Raw genomic sequence first — 17240 nt, forward strand, 5'->3', positions numbered from 1 at the left:
ATACTGCATTCTAACCACTGTGCCATCATGGCTTCTCGCAGACCCTGCTAAATAGTAATTCTCGGAGTTGAAGCTCTGATATAATGGGGAACCCTGTTCTATAAACAGACCATGAAGCTTTAAGAAGAGATTGGGCAAACTCACAGAAGTGAAAGCCATAAATGACCCCAGGCCATGAATAATGGCCTTGTAGCAACCTTTCCCAGTCTCAATTTGGCAGAAGCAGGACATTTCTATTTTCTTAATTAGGAGCCAACGTATTTCCTGAAAATTATCGTATTTTTCGAAGTATAAGACGCACCTACCTTTTTTGGTGAGGAAAAGAAGAAAAAGAAATCTGCCTCTGCCTCTGAGCAATTTTGCCTCATTGCAGCAAACAGCCTGCTTTACTTTCATTTTCGTTTTCAGCATAGCTTGATTAGCACAAGGGAAAAAAAATCTGCTCCAGCAATTTACCTCTTTGCAGCAAGTAGCAGAGCCCTGCACAAAACAGCTGGGAGTCAGAGGCTGATCTAAACAACTTGTGCTAATTAGGCTGTGCTGAAGCTGAAAGGAGCTGTTTCTTCTTGCTGTTTGCTTGCAAGGAGATAACTGCTGGGAGGCAGAGGCCAAAGGGTGGGGGCCAGTGGGTGGGTGGGGCTACATTTGGTGTATAAGACCCACCTATATTTTCACCCCCTTTTAGAGGTGAAAAAGGTGCATCTTATATTCCATATGGTAAGAGCATCAAGTTGAGGGAAGGCTTATAACGTATAATTTTGAGACTCAAAAGGAAGGGATACATCAGAAGTTAAGTGTAGAAAGAAGATGCCACTTTTCTATCCTGCTTGCAGATTTTCTAGAGAAATTGGTTTGATTGGCTCCTTTGGGAAACAAGGATGCTGTCTTAGAGTCTTTTAGTTTAAACCAGCAGTTTTGTTAGTTATTAATCAGCTATCAGTGAAGTTGCTTTGTAGTTGCTACAAATTCTCAAATTCATAGCAAAATTTTCAAATGATGAAACTGGGACCAATACCTTTTTGAGAGTGTTATTTATTCATCTAGCAGATGCTTCTGATGCGAGAATTGAGCTGAAAGTGTGAAACCACTGTTACTTTTTAATTAGAAGCCTGACTGGTTAGCCATCAGCTGTCTGACATACCAACTGGTGGAGTACAAAGCAGAGGGGGAAAAAAAGAAAACTAAGGCACTTTGGGAAAAACAATTATGCTTATATTTACATTCACCCCAGGCTGTGACACCGCATAAGTAACTGAAATATTATCTGTATCATCAGAGTAGCAAAAAAACACACGTAGGTGCATGCAATCCCTTTTTTTTTAACGCACAGAGAAAGTTTGCTTATTTATAAGTACATCAAAGCTAAGAACGAGGTAGCTAGCTAGTATTGCACCTTCCTTCTCCCCACTCAAGTATTTTGGATCATTTCTCCCTCAAATTATTTAGACCACTTAAGGCTTCAGAACAGCGTTTCTCAACTTTAGCATCTATAAGATGTATAGACTCCAACTCCCAGAATTCCCCAGCCAGCATTCTGGAAGTTGTAGTTCACACATCTTAAACTTGCCTAAGTTGAGAAACATTGCTTTAGAGCAGAGGTGTCAAACTCAAGGCCCGGGGGCCAGATCCACCCGTGGGGTGCTTAGATCGGAAACAGCAAAGGATAGGTCCATGGTGCCTCTGCCAGCGAAAATGGAGCTTGGGAGGGCTGTAGACGGCCCTCCCAAGCTCCATTTTTACTGGCAAGAGGCTTGCGGGAGGCCATCGCAGTCAAAAACAGAGCTCGGGAGCCTGTTTTTGCTGGCAGAGCGCTTGGGGCCCCACAGGAACCCCCAAGTGACATCAAGCTGGCCATGCCCACCCTGGCCATGGCCCTCCTGGCCCCCCCCCGAGATCAAACACAACCCTGATGTAGCCCTCAATGAAATTGAGTTTGACACCCCTGCTTTAGAGAGATATCTTCGTTACAGGTTTATTTATTTATTTATTTATTATTTATTTGTTCAACTTGTATGCCGCCTTTCTCCAAAGACTCAAGGTGGCTTACAATGCATTTAAAAACCATATATAAAACATTAAAAGTTAAACCATTAAAAACAATTAAAACCCATTCACACCATTCATGACCGGATCTCTCCAGATCGCAACAGAGAGATCAACAGCCCCAGGCCTGCCGGAAGAGTCAGGTCTTCACCGCTTTTCAGAAGGCCAATAGGGTGGGGATGGTCCGGACCTCAGGAGGTAACTGGTTTCAGAGAGCTGGGGCAGCCAGAGAAGGCCCTTCCCCGTGGGCCCGCCAGCCGGCATTGTTTAGCTGACGGGACCATGAGGAGACCAACTCTGTGGGATCTTACTGGTCACTGGGAGCTATGCGGTAGAAGGCGGTCTCGAAGATACCCTGGCCCTGAGCCATGTAGGGCTTTAAAGGTAATAACCAACACCTTGAATTGTGACCAGAGACCAATAGGGAGCCAGTGCAGCTTGCAGAGAATTGGTGTAATGTGGGTGTACCTAGGTGCACCCACGACAGCGCTCGCGGCTGCGTTCTGGACCAACTGTAGTCTCCGAACACTCTTCAAGGGTAGCCCCATGTAGATTTAAGACTTATTGGCACAACAATATGTATGTATGTGTATGTATGTATATGTACCGGTATGTGTATATTTTATATGTGTGTGTGTCTACATATGTAACAGTATTCCAGTATTTGAGAAACTGCCACAAACAGGAAGGGGTCAACTTATTTTCCAAAGCACCAGAAAGCAAGACAAGAAACAATGGATGGAAACTAATCAAAGAGAGAAGGAACCTGGAATTAAGGAGAAACTTCCTAACAGAGAGGACAATTAACCAGTGGAACAGCTTGCCTTCAGAAGTTGTGGGTGCTTCATCACTGGAGATTTTAAAGAAGAGACTGGACAGCCACTTGTCTCAAATTGTATACGGTCGCCGGCTTGAGCAGGGGATTAGACTACAAAGCCTCCAAGGTTCCTTCCAGCTCTATCCTGATTGATATATATATATTAGCATAATTACTGTTTAGTTAAAAAAAAACCCTGGAATTAACTTTTGCTTAACTTCATAGTTGCAATCACGGAGAAATTTTTGCAAAGGCTTATATGTCCACTGAGACTGAAGTCTAATCCTGTTTAGCATAGTTTCCATTTAATTAGGTTAGTACTAACCTTTAGGAGGTAAAAGAAACTGAGGAAAATAGATTAACTTCAAATAGGTTAAGAAATAGTTAGAGGTTTTTATAGGAAACACAAATGCTGTATTTGTTACAGGGAATTAAATGGGTCTCTTGAGTGGAAAACTGTTTCCTAAACATCACATGGGATGTTTCTTTTGCTCCACATCAAACAGTGACCTGTAGGAAGATGGAAAAAATTGTGCACTTGGTATACAGCATATGGCCTACTGGAGAAGAAATTGCTTAATGCATGTATTTTTAACATATATCCTTATTTTACCATGACTTCATCTGTATGAAGGATGAGTAACTTTGTTTAGCATTTAATGTTTTAAAGTTTAAAGAATAAATGATTAAGAAATGAGCAAGGAGTTTGCAAGCCCTCTTTTGTTCGTGTAAAGTAGATGTAGCCTGTATTGATAGTGGGAAAGGGACTGCATTTGGGGACTGATTTAACTGGACCTTGTGTAACTGACCAGGCTGTCCAACCCCCTGCAAATAAACTATCTGGAGTTTGAGTATAGTGATCTTGATTGAGAAAACAAAACAGAATCAACCTTGCTGTAAAACAGCAAAGGATTAGAATAGAATAGAATAGAATAGAATAGAATAGAATAGAATAGAATAGAATAGAATAGAATAGAATAGAATAGAATAATCAGTTGAAAGGGACCTTGGAGTCTTCTAGTCCAATTCCCTGCTCAAGCAAGAGATCCTATATACCCGTGATGGCGAACCTGTGGCACGCAGAGCCCTCTCTACAGGCACGCCAACTGTCGCCCCAGCGGAGCTCCACCGTGCATGCGCCTCCCGCTGGCCAGCTCGTCTTCGGGTCTCTGTCGCGCATGCACAGGGGGCGGGGCCCATGCGGGGGACACGCGTGGCATGCATGGGGGGGTGCATGCATCCTAGTTGGTGCAGGCTTTCCAGCCCCCAAAAAGGGTGCGGGGAGCCCCTGCGCCCCATTTTGGCTTCCAAGTTGGTGCAGGCTTTCCAGGCCCAAAATGGGGCGCAGGGGTGTGCATGTGCTGGGGTGCATGCACGGGGGCGCTCGCATTGCATTTTCGGGGTTTGGGCACATGCATGTACATTTGCGCACACGCTTTGGGCACTCGGCACCAAAAAAGTTAACCATCACTGCTATTTACCATGCCAGACATGTGGAATGCCAGTCCCTTCTTAAAAGCCTCCAGTGATGGAGCAGCCACAACTTCTGAAGGCACTGTTCCATTGGGAGAGAAAGCTGTGGCACTGTTTTTTTCTCTGACCTCAATGTGTTTTCTCCATTCCCAAATAGGAAAAAAGTAGATGAAATATCTTTGAATATTAGTAGCTTGGGTTGGTAGTTGGGCGGTTGCTTTGAGCTCCGAGCTTGGCAGTTGGCTTGCAAATGTTTCACCACTTGAGGCGACATCATCAGTGTGCTTTGAATTGTGCTTGTCTGTCAGAATGCTAGCCTTAAATACCTTTTTATGTGATGCATTCATGCACGTGAATGGTGACGAAATGTTTGCAACCAAATTGCCAAGCTTGGAGCGCAAACTATCAGCCCAAAAAAGTAGATGTTTTTCCAATCCATAAATATCCAAATAAGGGTCTAATATAATTACTCTGGCCTATAATTTGTGGTTATCTAAGAAAGTGATAATAGGATACTATTTATCATTGAGTCATCTTAACTATTGTTGTGGCCCGCTGGTGGGCAGCAGAACTGGCAGCAGAGTCGGACAGCAAGGAGGTTGGGCCGGAGGGCTCTGCATTGGAGAGGCAGAGAAACAGCTGGAGCCTGTTCCCAGTGTGTGCATGTGCAGATCTGCCAGAAGACAAGAACAACTAAGAAAGCAGGGTCAACTTGGGAGTAAAGCCACACCTTGGGGGTGATTGGCCCCTCCCATAGGAAACAAAAGAGGAGCGAACAGGGAGTGGGCTTTTTCAGGAAACAATTCAGTCAGTTGGTTCAAGAGTGGAAAGTTCTGTTCGTGACTCTAAGAGACTCTGTGCCAAGTTTTGCCTTACACCGCCTTTTGAAACTAGTTATCTTGCAGATTTCCAAGTGAGATAAGGTTTGTGTTGATAAATATTCCTCAGAAAGACTGTTTGCCAAGCCTTGCTGACTGTGAATGCAAGGAATTCAGTCATGTAAATAAAGGGGGTTTTGCCGGGGCCAAGACTCTGCTTCATGCTTTTTAAGGAAGCCTAAGTCAGAACTATAAATCAATCATGGTTGAACCCTGGGCACAGAAATATTCAGCTGTATTATTTCTAACCCAGTCTAGAGAGGCAATGCAGTGGTTAAAACATCAGCCTAGAAACCGGGAGACTGTGTATTCTAGTCTTGCCTTATGAACAATGCCAGTTGGTTGACCTTGGGCCAATCATACTCTCGGCCCTAGGAAGGAGATAATGGCAAACCACTTCTGATATCTTGCCAAGAAAACTGCAGGATGCTGGCTGGGGGATTCTGAGAGTTGAACTTGCCAAGCTTGAGAAATCCTGCAAAATTCAGACTGTGGATGCTGATGTGCTTAGAAGCCAAATGCTTTCATGAAACAGCAAAAGAACTTCAAAGGGTATATGCTGCTATGTGCTAAAACATCCGCCTTTCTTTGTTCCATAATTTTTTTTCTAATGCCTACGCTGGCAGGGAATTTGGGGAATTGTAGTCCGGTCTAACAATTCCGGGAAGCATGAGGTTGGCACACAAATGCCTTAATAACTTCACAGGAAGAAAAAAAGCCTCTTCCAACAGAACCAGGAACTTTAAATAGAACTGACTGGAACATTTGACTACAGCACTGAAAAGAGAAAGAAGTTTTATCTTTAAAGCAATGATTCATTCCACCTTCGCACCCTTCTCATCAGAAGGGCTCTTGACCCTTAAAAAAAAAAAAAAGGTGAAAATGTTGATATAGTGAAGTTGCTACACTGCCAGACTGTAGGAGGGCAAATTACCACAGCTTTAAATTAAAAAAAAAAAAAAACCTGCAGATTGCTCATCTTGAGAAAAATTGCCATTATATCTTAGCCACCTTTTGCTGTCTACCATTATATTACATTTCTTGCCTTGCCTCCAGTCCCACTTAATCTATTGTTAGAATATGAAGCTTCAGAGACTGACCTGAGGTAGCCTTCTTTATTTCTTTGCAGAGCCAAAACATAGATTGGATGCAATATTCCTCAGCCTCATGGTACCTCATGGTATAAAACTGGCCAATTAATCAGCTTTACCTTGGATGCCTATTGTGCAAAAGAAGCTTCACTGGGTTGATTCAGGCCATCCTTTGAATTATGACACAGTTTGCCTACAGTATCTTACTATTACAGTGCAGCAGTGATTGTGGTCAAGAAGCCACAAGGCTAGGGAGGATTTTGAGAATTTCATTCTCTTGACCTCTTATCCACTAACTTACTCTCCAACTCTTGTGTAGAAAGGAGACTTCAAGCACAAACAGTATTGAAAGCAATGATAAAGTAATATTTGAGCTTATGCACCCACCAATAAAGCCAACAGGGTTCATAATATCCAAGCAACTAATTACAAAAAGTAGGTAAGAATAGAGGAGTTTGGAAAAACTGTTTTTTCCTCTAAGAAATTTTAACAAGCAACACAGTAGGCCGAGCTGTTCATGCTGTAGAAACAGTTATTACAGAAGTTAGGACAAAGCATATACAATCAGTGGGATTTATACATCCAAAATTACAGAGCTTGGTTTATTTTCAAAAGTTTCTGCTTGGCACAGTATTTTTTTTAAAAAAATTAAAAAGTGATAAAGGTTTACGAGTTACACTAACTTGTATGTAGTGATCTTGTCATTAAGAGGGTGGAAATTAAAGAATCCCATCCAATACCCCTTGCAAATAAAGGCCACAAGAGAAAGTTTTTGATCGTGTGAAGAAATTTAATTCCCAGAACGAGTGGAGGAATAGTTTCTGGGAACTTCATTATTTTTCATGTTGCAAAAAAATTACCAGAAAGGGGAGGGAGAGGGAGGGAATCAAAGGTTTAACATTTCAAATCAATTTATATGACAGACTATGAATTAAAAAAATAGCAGCTGTAGATATTAAACTTAGATCTCCATTTTCATCTCATTTCTGAAATATGTGCATAAAAAGTCTATATAAAGGAAGTGTTTCACAAAGCTTTAGAGACAGTTTCTTCTTTTTAAAAACAACAACTGGTCAGTACAATTATCTACAATAATTTTTCCAGGGGCTTCCATTTCTGTTGTTTTTCCAAACTGTTGAACGAAAGTTGGGGGAAAAAAGCAGATAAATTTTAGATCGTTGGGCAGGTACAGAGGTTGTCAGGAATCCATCACCACACCATATTGCCATACTGAAATATATTTAAGCTTTAAAAAAATATTTCTTTTCAATAGAACATAAAAGGCTTCAATATTAAAGGAAGTCTATTCTATTTTAGATGTGAAACAAATATTTACTTTAGATATTCATCCATGCAGTAGCTACTTCACAACATCCCATGTACAAAGGCTATTAAAAATGCAGGTCATTTTAATGAATGGTTTACACTGAGCAAAATACCTCCATTATGTATGTAAAGCAATCTGTGCAAATTAATATGTTTATCTGTAACAAGGTCCATCCTATCTTTGCTCTGCAGGCAAAATCAGAGCATTCCTGGCAGTTTAACTTAGTGTTATCTAAAAGTTAACTAATTGCCACTAAGTGCTACCTAAATACCACCATTTTATGTCAGCATATGGTTGCCTGAACCCCTAGGACTTCCTTTGGTCCACATCATGTTAAGCTGCGGCTCCTTTTTTCATCCCCTTCATATCAAATGAGTAGTTGACCGACTGAAGGTATGGCTTCTCTTTTCAAATAGTGATGGCAGATTGATCAAGGAAGGAGAATGGATGCTCTATATTGTTTGCGGGAGGAAAGAAAAAGCAAATGTTAAGACTATGATCTCTTGAAGGAAATATATCAATAAAGTACCTTTCAAAATGTGTGAGAGGGTGGAAGCATAATCAAAGCTATTTTGGGAAACGGAATGAGAAAAAAAAAATTGTTTATTCTAAAACACAAATCTTCCAAATGTCCTGTATGTTATACGTGGAATTTCTTACACCCTTTTTTTATCACTAAAAGCAACCCCAAGTGTCTTCAGCAACACGATTGACAGAGATGTGTGTACATTGCATTTATTTTAAAGTAGAGCTTCCCATGATCTTTATGCCCAGCAAAGTTCACATCTGATGTAACCAACCCCAAAAAGAGAGGATAATGGTAAGACCTCATTTGTTATTTAATTTTATTTAAGAGCAGTTTCACCCTATGAAGCTTTAAAAAGATAACTTTGTTGTCATTTTTTTATTGAGAGCACACTGGCCCACACTAAAAATGAAATTATGTTGCCTGCTTTCAAGAGAAAATGTTTGAGTTGCTTATTTCTACCAAATCTTATCTTCTTAGGACCAAATGGCACTCTGTCACTCAGAACAGGTGGTCTTGTTGGGCTCATAGCTGCTCCTCAAAAACAAGGGCAGGAGACTGAGAGGGCCTCTACACAACCATCTTGTGTAACGTTTATGGCAATTCCTAGACCAGGAGTTCCTGCACATGGTCTTTCATGCTTTGGTCATTTCTTGGTTGTATTCCTTAAATGCTTTTACATTGGGCTGTTCTTGAAGACCAGCTGGAAGCTACAGAAGGTGCAGTATTTATAAAAGTACTGAATATGTACTTTTCGGGCCTTCCGGGCCCATTGGCAAACAGGCCATTTCTGGCATCTGGAGGGCCTCCGGGGGGTTGAGGAAAGCCATTTTCATCCTCCCCAGGCTCCTAGAAAGGCTCTGGAGTCTGGGAAGAGTGAAAAACAGGCCTACCGGGCCATCACGTGCCAAAAGCGGGGGAAGCTGCGTGTGGGGGGGGGGGTCGCATGTGCATGGGGCATTGAATTATGGGTGTTGGCATGCGTGTGGACGACCCCTCCACACTCCCTCCGCTTTTGGCACGCGACAGCAAAAAGGTTAGCCATCACTAGCTTTGCACTTGTGGAAAGAGCCAGGTGTTCGAGGCTGGTTTAAAACATGACAGAGGGCCCTTAAACCTCCAGGAAATATTGTGCTTTGAGTAATTATGGGCAGTCATCATTGTGCCTATGCAATACTACTATTTTGCACTGGTTGACAGCAAACTTCCAGATGTGGTTGTCTGGGTGCTGGCTATCATCTTTAAATCTTTATGTGGCTTAGGACCTTTATAAGATTGGGAAAGGAGGGCTTCCTTTGAGTTGTTCTTCCTAGAGGGAATTAGTCTTGGGACCCTTGAAAATAGGCCTTTCTCTGTTACTATTCTTCTTCCTACCTAGAATTAGAGCAACTCCAACACTTTTGGAACAAAAGGTCATTAAGACCTGCTTGTTACAGGTAGTCTTTGGGGACTGAAGTGTGCATGCCCTTCTCATCCCTCCAAATCTGTGATGGAGATCTATGTTGGAAAGCAATTAAAGGTTATAAGTGTTGATTTATTATTGCTAGTTTCATGTTTGTTACAGATGGAATGTATAACACTAGTGTCGGTTGTGACTGAAGCAGCTCATACGCCTGCATGATGAATTAACTAACTAAATTTGCCACTGGTTTTAAAGATCATTGAATGATGTTGATAGTCTGCGCTAGGCAAATGTAGTGAAAACCCAAAGACAAGGAAGGAAAAGTTGGCCACAGTGCATCGCATCCTAGGTCCCCAAAGGTGCTTTTTCAAAAGACAAGTTCTGAGCTGAACTGAAGAAGCTTCTTGGATGAGAAGCAAAATGTCTTCAAGAAAAATAATAACGAAAAGTCCAGTTGCCTTTTGAAAAAGCACCTTTGGGGCAACCATGACCTGGATGACTGAGAATCTCCGTAGACATCTCATCCCAGGCTACTTTGCACCATTGAGACCATGAAAATCTCTTGATGGTTCTGCTACAAACCAGCAGCAGGAGAATATATAGATGTAAAGATTGTGAAAGGATGGACTGTTATGATACGATGTCCACACTGTTTTTGCTCAGGAAAGTTTAGGATTTTTTTTTTTTTAAAGAAGGCTTAATCCAACAACATTTTGAAACTATCATAAACATGAGAAGAAACCCAGAAGTAAGCATTATCTTATCTGATACAGATTGTTAAATCAAAAGATCAAGATAGTGCCCAGAGAACCCAAAGAGAGCCAGAATCCACTGGATTTTGGATAGACCGTGTGCTGTATTTAACACAAATTATTTTGTCTCCAAGAAGTGCCCGCAAAGTGATTATGCTCACTTTAAGCAGTTTAAACTTCATCACTGCTGGTGATTGGATAACAACTGGACAGGGAGCAGCTCTTTAAGTTTTCAGAGCTGGAAGCCATCCGCCCTTCTAGATCATGAGAAGAACGGGCTAGAGGTCGAGATCTAATATTTTGGGAGGTCCCGTCAATAGAGTTGGAACGTTGTATGTTAATGGGATGTTTAATTGTTCCAGTTAAGCTGTATGTAGAAGCAGTACGCATCATCTAAAAATAATACAGGAAGGAGGAAGAAAACAAGGTTAATCTACATATTCCACCCAAGCCAAATTTAAGGATTTTACATACTTACTTTCACTAACACTGATTTTAACTGTAATTAGAGCTCTGCTACTTTCCAATTCAAAATACCAAGAATGTCCTTTGAACCCAACAGTGCAACATATTCAAGGCAGTCTCAGCAAGATCTACTGTTCCCCGATCATGATTTTCTTACCAATATAACTAATCTTTTCAGCTGTTACAGCAATATAAATCTTTCAGAAGGAGAGGGGAAAAAACCCATTCTAGCATAAGGCCACTGGAAGCTGGCAGTTGCATTAAGATAAAGAATGTTTTTGACACCTCCTTCTCTATAAAGATATCCTTAAATAACATCAACACCTGTTGAAATCTTTAGATCTACTTTAACCTTAATAACTATACAAATTATACAGCACATGCATGGAGTCTGAGCAGATGCTGATGAACAAAACGGCGTTGAATGTGTTTTAAGCATATACTTCTGTTTATTTGACTTCCTATCAACCATGCGGAATAGACGTCATATCATATCAACAGATACCATATAAACACTTCTGAATAAAGGTAGTTGTTGGCCTGCGACCAAGGGTATGATGGAGCTGCAGAAGGTAGCTAGGGCTGGTCCTCCGAGTTCCAGCCATCCCAGCACCCCCTGCGGTCATGTGATTGCAATCTGTGTGTTTGGCAGCTGGTTCACACTTACAACATATTATACATGACCATGGGTCTGCCATTTTCAACCTTCACTGTAGATTCCCTCAGAAAGCCAGCATTTCCTTCAAAAGTCAGGGAAGGATGCAAGTTGCTGAGGTAAATCTCTCCCCATCAATGGACCCTCCCCCAGCCCCTCTGCGTTTGTGCTATGCCAGCCACTCATGCACTCCGCAACCCATATCATGCCTCTCATGCATCCCATTGAACTTCCTCAGACCCTTTACAATATGTACCTCTAGTGCATTCCCACATCCACACTGCATCTCTTCAGAGATGCATCCCCACTGCATTCCCTCACAGAACCCCAACATGTGCTTCTTATGCACTCTCTTGCACCCTACCCAACCCACACACACCTCTCTCATGCCACACTGGCACACCCACTCTGACCTGTCCCTTTTGTGAACCCCCTCATTCCCTCTCTCACTTGGCACAGCCACTTAAGTGTCTGGGCCATGTAACTTCCTGCCAATTCCCCCACTTGTGGGAAGCGTACCAGGAGGTTGCCTTGCTCAATAGTTATGAGATTTGGTTAACAGCAGCAAGCAGGCCCACAGCAAACAATGTGATCACACTCAACAGCAGGGGTGTCAAACTTGAGGCGTCACGTCGTCACGTGAAATATCACAATTTCCCCCCCTTCGGGGGTGGGCAGGGCTAGCGCATGACGCCTCCAGCCCACGGACCACAAGTTTGACCCCTGCTCTACAGCCATATCGCCTAGTGATGGAAATTCCAATAGTTGTTGTATGTTGAGAACTACCTGTATTCTAAAATGGGATGCAGAAGACTGTAACAAGTTCCATCTGTCCACTGATGAAATAATGACCAGTAGTAAAAGAATTTTTTCCCCTTCTTTGCACACATCAAAAGCCTTTCAAACAAGACTTGAGATAAATAGGCAAAGAGCGGAGGAGAATCTGTTGCCCTTGAAGCACTGCTGAAATAACTAAGCTGCTCATATTTAAGAGAACTTCTTGAACATGATTGTGTTATGATCTCATGTGCAAAAAATATAAAGTTTGGTCTGGTTGGGGAAAGGGGAACAGGAAAGTCAGCCATCACAGGCTTCTGCATTAATTTGTGGCTAAAGAAAGCACCAATTCATTTTAACTGTATTAATGAAAAGTTTTCTCCCCAAGTGATTCAAGTTAGCTTGAATATTTTTAGCAAATTGTTTTTTGTCTGTAACAGGTTCTTCATATAGCCATCTGTGCATTCACACGTGTAAATTCATGTCTGCACAAACCAGTGATGAAAGGCAAGACTCATTGCCTCTGTTTATATGGGATGTTGGTAACATTTGGACAATCTTGTCAAATTTCTAAATTTCAACTACACAAACAATAACATGATATGTTAGAAGGTATTTCTGGTTATTCAAATGTTTTTAAACTTTTGCAGATGCTCTGAAAACCTTTGTTTTGTTTTCTCAAAATCTCTCATTTGACATCTACTAAATCAATCTCAATTTGTCCGTCATGCTTTTTTAAAATTTCTGGATACTATTGGAAAATATGTCTTTATTACTGAGGATTTTATTCTTTACTATCTTCTAGCCACACTGACCAGATACCCGTTTTTCCCCAAAAATAACATTGGGTCTTATATTAATTTTTGCCCCAAAAGACACATTAGTTCTTATTTTCTGGTTAGGTATTATTATTATTATTATTATTATTATTATTATTATTATTATTATTATTATTTATTGAATTTGTATACCACCCTACTCCCGAAGGACTCAGGGTGGTCCTTATTTTCGGGGAACTACAGTACTAAATGTATGTGTCTGACTGCCAATTTTTTAACTGAGGCTTATTTTGGGGGTAGGGCTTCTATTACAAGCATCCTGAAAAATCATACTAGGGCTTATTTTCTGGTTGGGTCTTATTTTCAGGGAAACACGGTAGTTGGCATGACTTCAGAAAATTAAAATATGTGATATCAGCAGGTCCATTATTCCAGTAAGCACAACCCAGGACTCAATCTCCACCTTTGCTTGCATATTATTCCCGATTTCCCCTGGCAAGTTACTTACCGCTAAAGATGAAGTACTGGCAAGGCGGCCCCCTAAACAGCTTTCACTAGTGGTGCAGACATTCTTGCCATCTACGCTGTTGTGGGCTATCAAAGCTCTTCGAAGGGCTCCCTTTGGGGTCTTGGAAAAAGAGAACGCTCGTGTAACCTGCAAAATGTTGGCATGGAAAAAGGGATAAGTAAAACAAAGAAGTTGTGCCAGATACTTAAATTGGTTCCAAATATTAGCCGAAGATTGTGCCGAGTTTTAAGTACACTATGATTCATAGAATGTTGTAATCTCATTTCAGGTTATACACACTTGCAACTTCAAATTTCCTTTTCTTTTGGTTTGCCAGGCGAAGCCATCATGCAGCTCTATCATAGACTTTCAAATGATTTACTGGACAGGTTAGTTTTTTATGATATTATTTGTTTTACCGATTTATATTTCATTTTTCCTTGTGCAAATTCGAGAGAGGTACATAGGACAGAGCTTCCTTCAGCTTCCATCCTTGAACAGCCAGCTTGAATTAGTTCAGCTATTAATAACTATTAATTTATTTTACTACTCTGAGTGATTAACAAGAGAACTCTAATAAATAGAGAAACACAGGGTGTAAATTTTCGTGGTTTCCAAATTGGTGAAATTATATCCAGGCAATGCTTCGTGAGACAAGGAGAATGTTCTAATGTTAGCAAGGCCAGCAGAAGATCAGTAGAGATAGTCCTCCACTCACAACCACAATCGAGCCCAAAATTTCCGTTGCTAAGCAAGGCAGTCGTTAAGTGAATTTTCCCCATTTTACGACCTTTCCACAGTTTTCCCCATTTTACGACCAACCACAGTTGTTAAGTGAATCTGGCTTCCCTGTTGACTTTGCTTCTCAGAAGATTGCAAAAGTTGATCACATGACCCCGGGACATTGCAACCGTCATAAATACCTGCCAATTGCCTAGCGTTCGATCACATGACCTTGGAGATGCAGCAACGGTCGTAAGTGTGAAAAACGGTCATAAGTCTCTTTTTTTCCCAGCGCTGTTGTAACTTTGCAACGGTCACGAAATGAACTGCCGAGGACTACCTGTGCTCATTGTCTCACACAGCATTACCCAGATCATTTCCCCACTAAAAGAGGAAACAATAAATAAAGGAATAAGAATTGCCTCTCTGCCTCCTCTATGCCTACAGACAGCACTGCAGGTGAAAAGCTCTAAAACATGGGTGTCAATCCCGATCGCATCGCAGGCCGCACCGTGTTTTTTTGCCTTTGTGGAGACGGGGTAGGCATGGCCTGAGCTGGTCGTATCTGGCCCACGGGCCGTCAGTTTCACAGGCCTGCTCTAAAAGAAACAATCCCCCCCCCCCCGAGCCATTCAGTTCAAAGCTGTTCCTTCCTTGTCAGGTCTTTGCAACTTTTCTCTTCTCTACCCTGCCCGTTCCAATTATTCTACAGGCCTGTTGTTCAACTTGCACCAATTTCTTGTCCTACTGTGTTTGGCACCATTTTCCTACATGAAGTAAATTAAGAGTGGCATGGCTTACTAGGCAAGATTCACAATCTCTTCAGAAATGCTGGATATGTACCAGCACCTCTTTATTAAAGACTTGTATTTTATCATAGTGGGATCAAAAGCCAGGCCTTGTGAGTCTTACCGAGGATGATGATGATGTTTTAACCGCTTTTTTAAAAAAAGGTCTAACAGGGAGTTTCAGCTTTACGTTAAGGCAGTGTTGGCAAACGGGAGTGGCCGCGCGCAGGGGAGCGCCAGAAACCAGAAGAGCAGCTCCCCAGCGTGCATGTGCATGGCAGGAAACTGAGCCTCTGGTTTCTGGAGCGCATGCACGCCGGTCATCTGGTCTTCCAGTTTCTCAGTGTTCCCCCGCGTGCATGCTCTCCCATTTCAGCGCCAAAAAGGTACGCCAACACTGCACTACGCCAAACATTTGCCTTTATAGGTGCACCGGAACATGGAAGAGCAACGGGCGATAGCTGGCATGCCCAGAGAGATGGCTCTGCGTGCCACTTCCGGCACGCGTGCCATAGGTTCGCCATCACAGCATTACGGGTATATTTATTTTATTATTTTATTTTATTTTATTTTATTTCTATACCGCCCTACTCCCGAAGGACTCAGGGCGGTGCACAGCCAAACAATAAAATACATACATACAAAATTTAAAAGTGGAATTAAAATCAAATTAAATAGTTTTGGCCCAGAAAAATTAAAACCCCAATCAATTTAAAACCAATTTTAAAATTTGAATATATAAAATACTAAAAAATATTAAAAAATTAAAAATCTTTTATAAAAGAGGGAGAAAATTAGGCCAGGCCCGCCTGGTGAAATAAAAAGGTCTTTAAGGCGCGGCGGAAGGTGCGCAGATCCAGGATCCTCCATATCTCCGGGGATACCTCGTTCCAGATAGTAGGTGCCCCCACAGAGAAGGCTCTCCCCCTGGGGGCCGCCAGTCGGCATTGTTTGGCTGACGGCACCTGGAGGATTCCCTCTCTGTGGGAGCGTACCGGCCGGTGGGAGGCTATTGGTGGTAGTAGGCAGTCCCGCAAGTACCCAGGTCCTGAGCCATGGTATATGGTTTTTGAGGGAAAGGGTTCTCTTAAACAACCAAGATTCTGACATCAGACTGTGTCAGTTATATGATGGGGGCGTTTTGTACGAAAGCTAACATAAGGCAATGAAGTATTTAAAATGATATATATTTTTTTTAAAAAAAATATCGTTTTACTGGGAAATGAATTGTGTCCCCCATTTAGAATTCAAGGAGATGAGTCCTTTTCAAGCTAAGCCTCTTACCTTCTTGGAGGTTTTCTTTATGGCCCGTGATGCTCTACTCAATGTACTATCCATGTCTTTCGTGTTTACTTCAATAGAATCAGGATCAGTTGCATAAATAAGATTTTCCTGGCAGGAAAAAGTCCCAACTATTAGCTTCAAGGGTAAAAAGAAAAAAAGCCGTCTTGAATTTCAAATCCACATTCAAAAAACCCAGGGCTTCTTAACTCCCCAAATTTCACAAGCCTACCTTTCCATAGTAGAGAGATTATGCATTACATCTGGCACATTATTCTGGTATTGACCGCAGTACAGACACTTTCTTATTTGGCAAATGGGGGGGGGAGGAGGAATCGGGTTTTAAGCCTCTGCTGCCACCATGTGGGAATGGCGCACAAGTAATTTGAGAAAACAAAGGTTTTGTTTTGTTATTTTCTAGAAGAAAGGATGCGGGCCACACATAGTGAAGAAAGATTCCCTTATGATGCTAGAAAAGAAGAGATAAGTCATGAGTCACCAGAGCAGAAAGGACAGGTGTGACTTGCCAGGCTGAAGTAGAAAATGTATCTAGGCTCTATTTGTAATTCAGCTTGACACCAGGTTCGTCTTGAACCTGGAGATAGGTTCTCTGACACCTACATATTGTTTATCAGAACGTCTAAAAGAGAATTGTTGTTTTTTTGTTTCATATGTGCTCAGAAAACTTCAGAGGGCTCAATGGAGCATATATCTGTGACATTCACTTACCATTGCAGCCTAAGATGTACCATAGGTAACAGAGTATACTTTGTGGACAAAAGAAGCAAGCATTCTAAATAATGTTTCCTTCCTTCCTTCCTCCCTCTTCCTTCCTCCATACCTGTCCGCCTATGCACCTATGCATTTTTACATACTGTATTTTTCGGACTATAAGATGCACCTTTTCCCCCCAAAACAGAGGGTGAAAATCTGGGTGCGTCTTATACTCCGAATG

The 17240-nt window shown here is 41.7% G+C and overlaps 1 protein-coding gene across 8 annotated transcripts in view; it reads right to left on the reverse strand.

Annotated features, from left to right (window-relative positions):
• Nucleotides 1–6814: 6814 nt before the first annotated feature.
• The window catches only part of ECT2 (epithelial cell transforming 2), a 55841-nt gene continuing 45415 nt past the window's right edge, over nucleotides 6815–17240 (reverse strand). For 3 of the 8 annotated variants that reach the window (XM_087872511.1, XM_034438966.3, XM_060682816.2), the window contains exons 22-25: nucleotides 16289–16423; nucleotides 13494–13640; nucleotides 10471–10702; nucleotides 6815–8081 (exon numbers count right to left, since the gene is read on the reverse strand). In XM_087872511.1, the coding sequence (XP_087728637.1) occupies nucleotides 10481–10702; nucleotides 13494–13640; nucleotides 16289–16423 (504 nt within the window). In that variant the 3' untranslated portion in view covers nucleotides 6815–8081; nucleotides 10471–10480. The remainder of the gene's footprint in view (nucleotides 8082–10470; nucleotides 10703–13493; nucleotides 13641–16288; nucleotides 16424–17240) is intronic. The other 5 variants (XM_087872514.1, XM_060682820.2, XM_087872513.1 and 2 more) reach the window with 3 other exon arrangements.

This window comes from Pantherophis guttatus, chromosome 6 (genome assembly GCF_059756535.1).
Source record: "Pantherophis guttatus breed Tessera chromosome 6, ASM5975653v1, whole genome shotgun sequence".
NCBI classification, from domain to species: Eukaryota; Metazoa; Chordata; class Lepidosauria; order Squamata; family Colubridae; genus Pantherophis; species Pantherophis guttatus.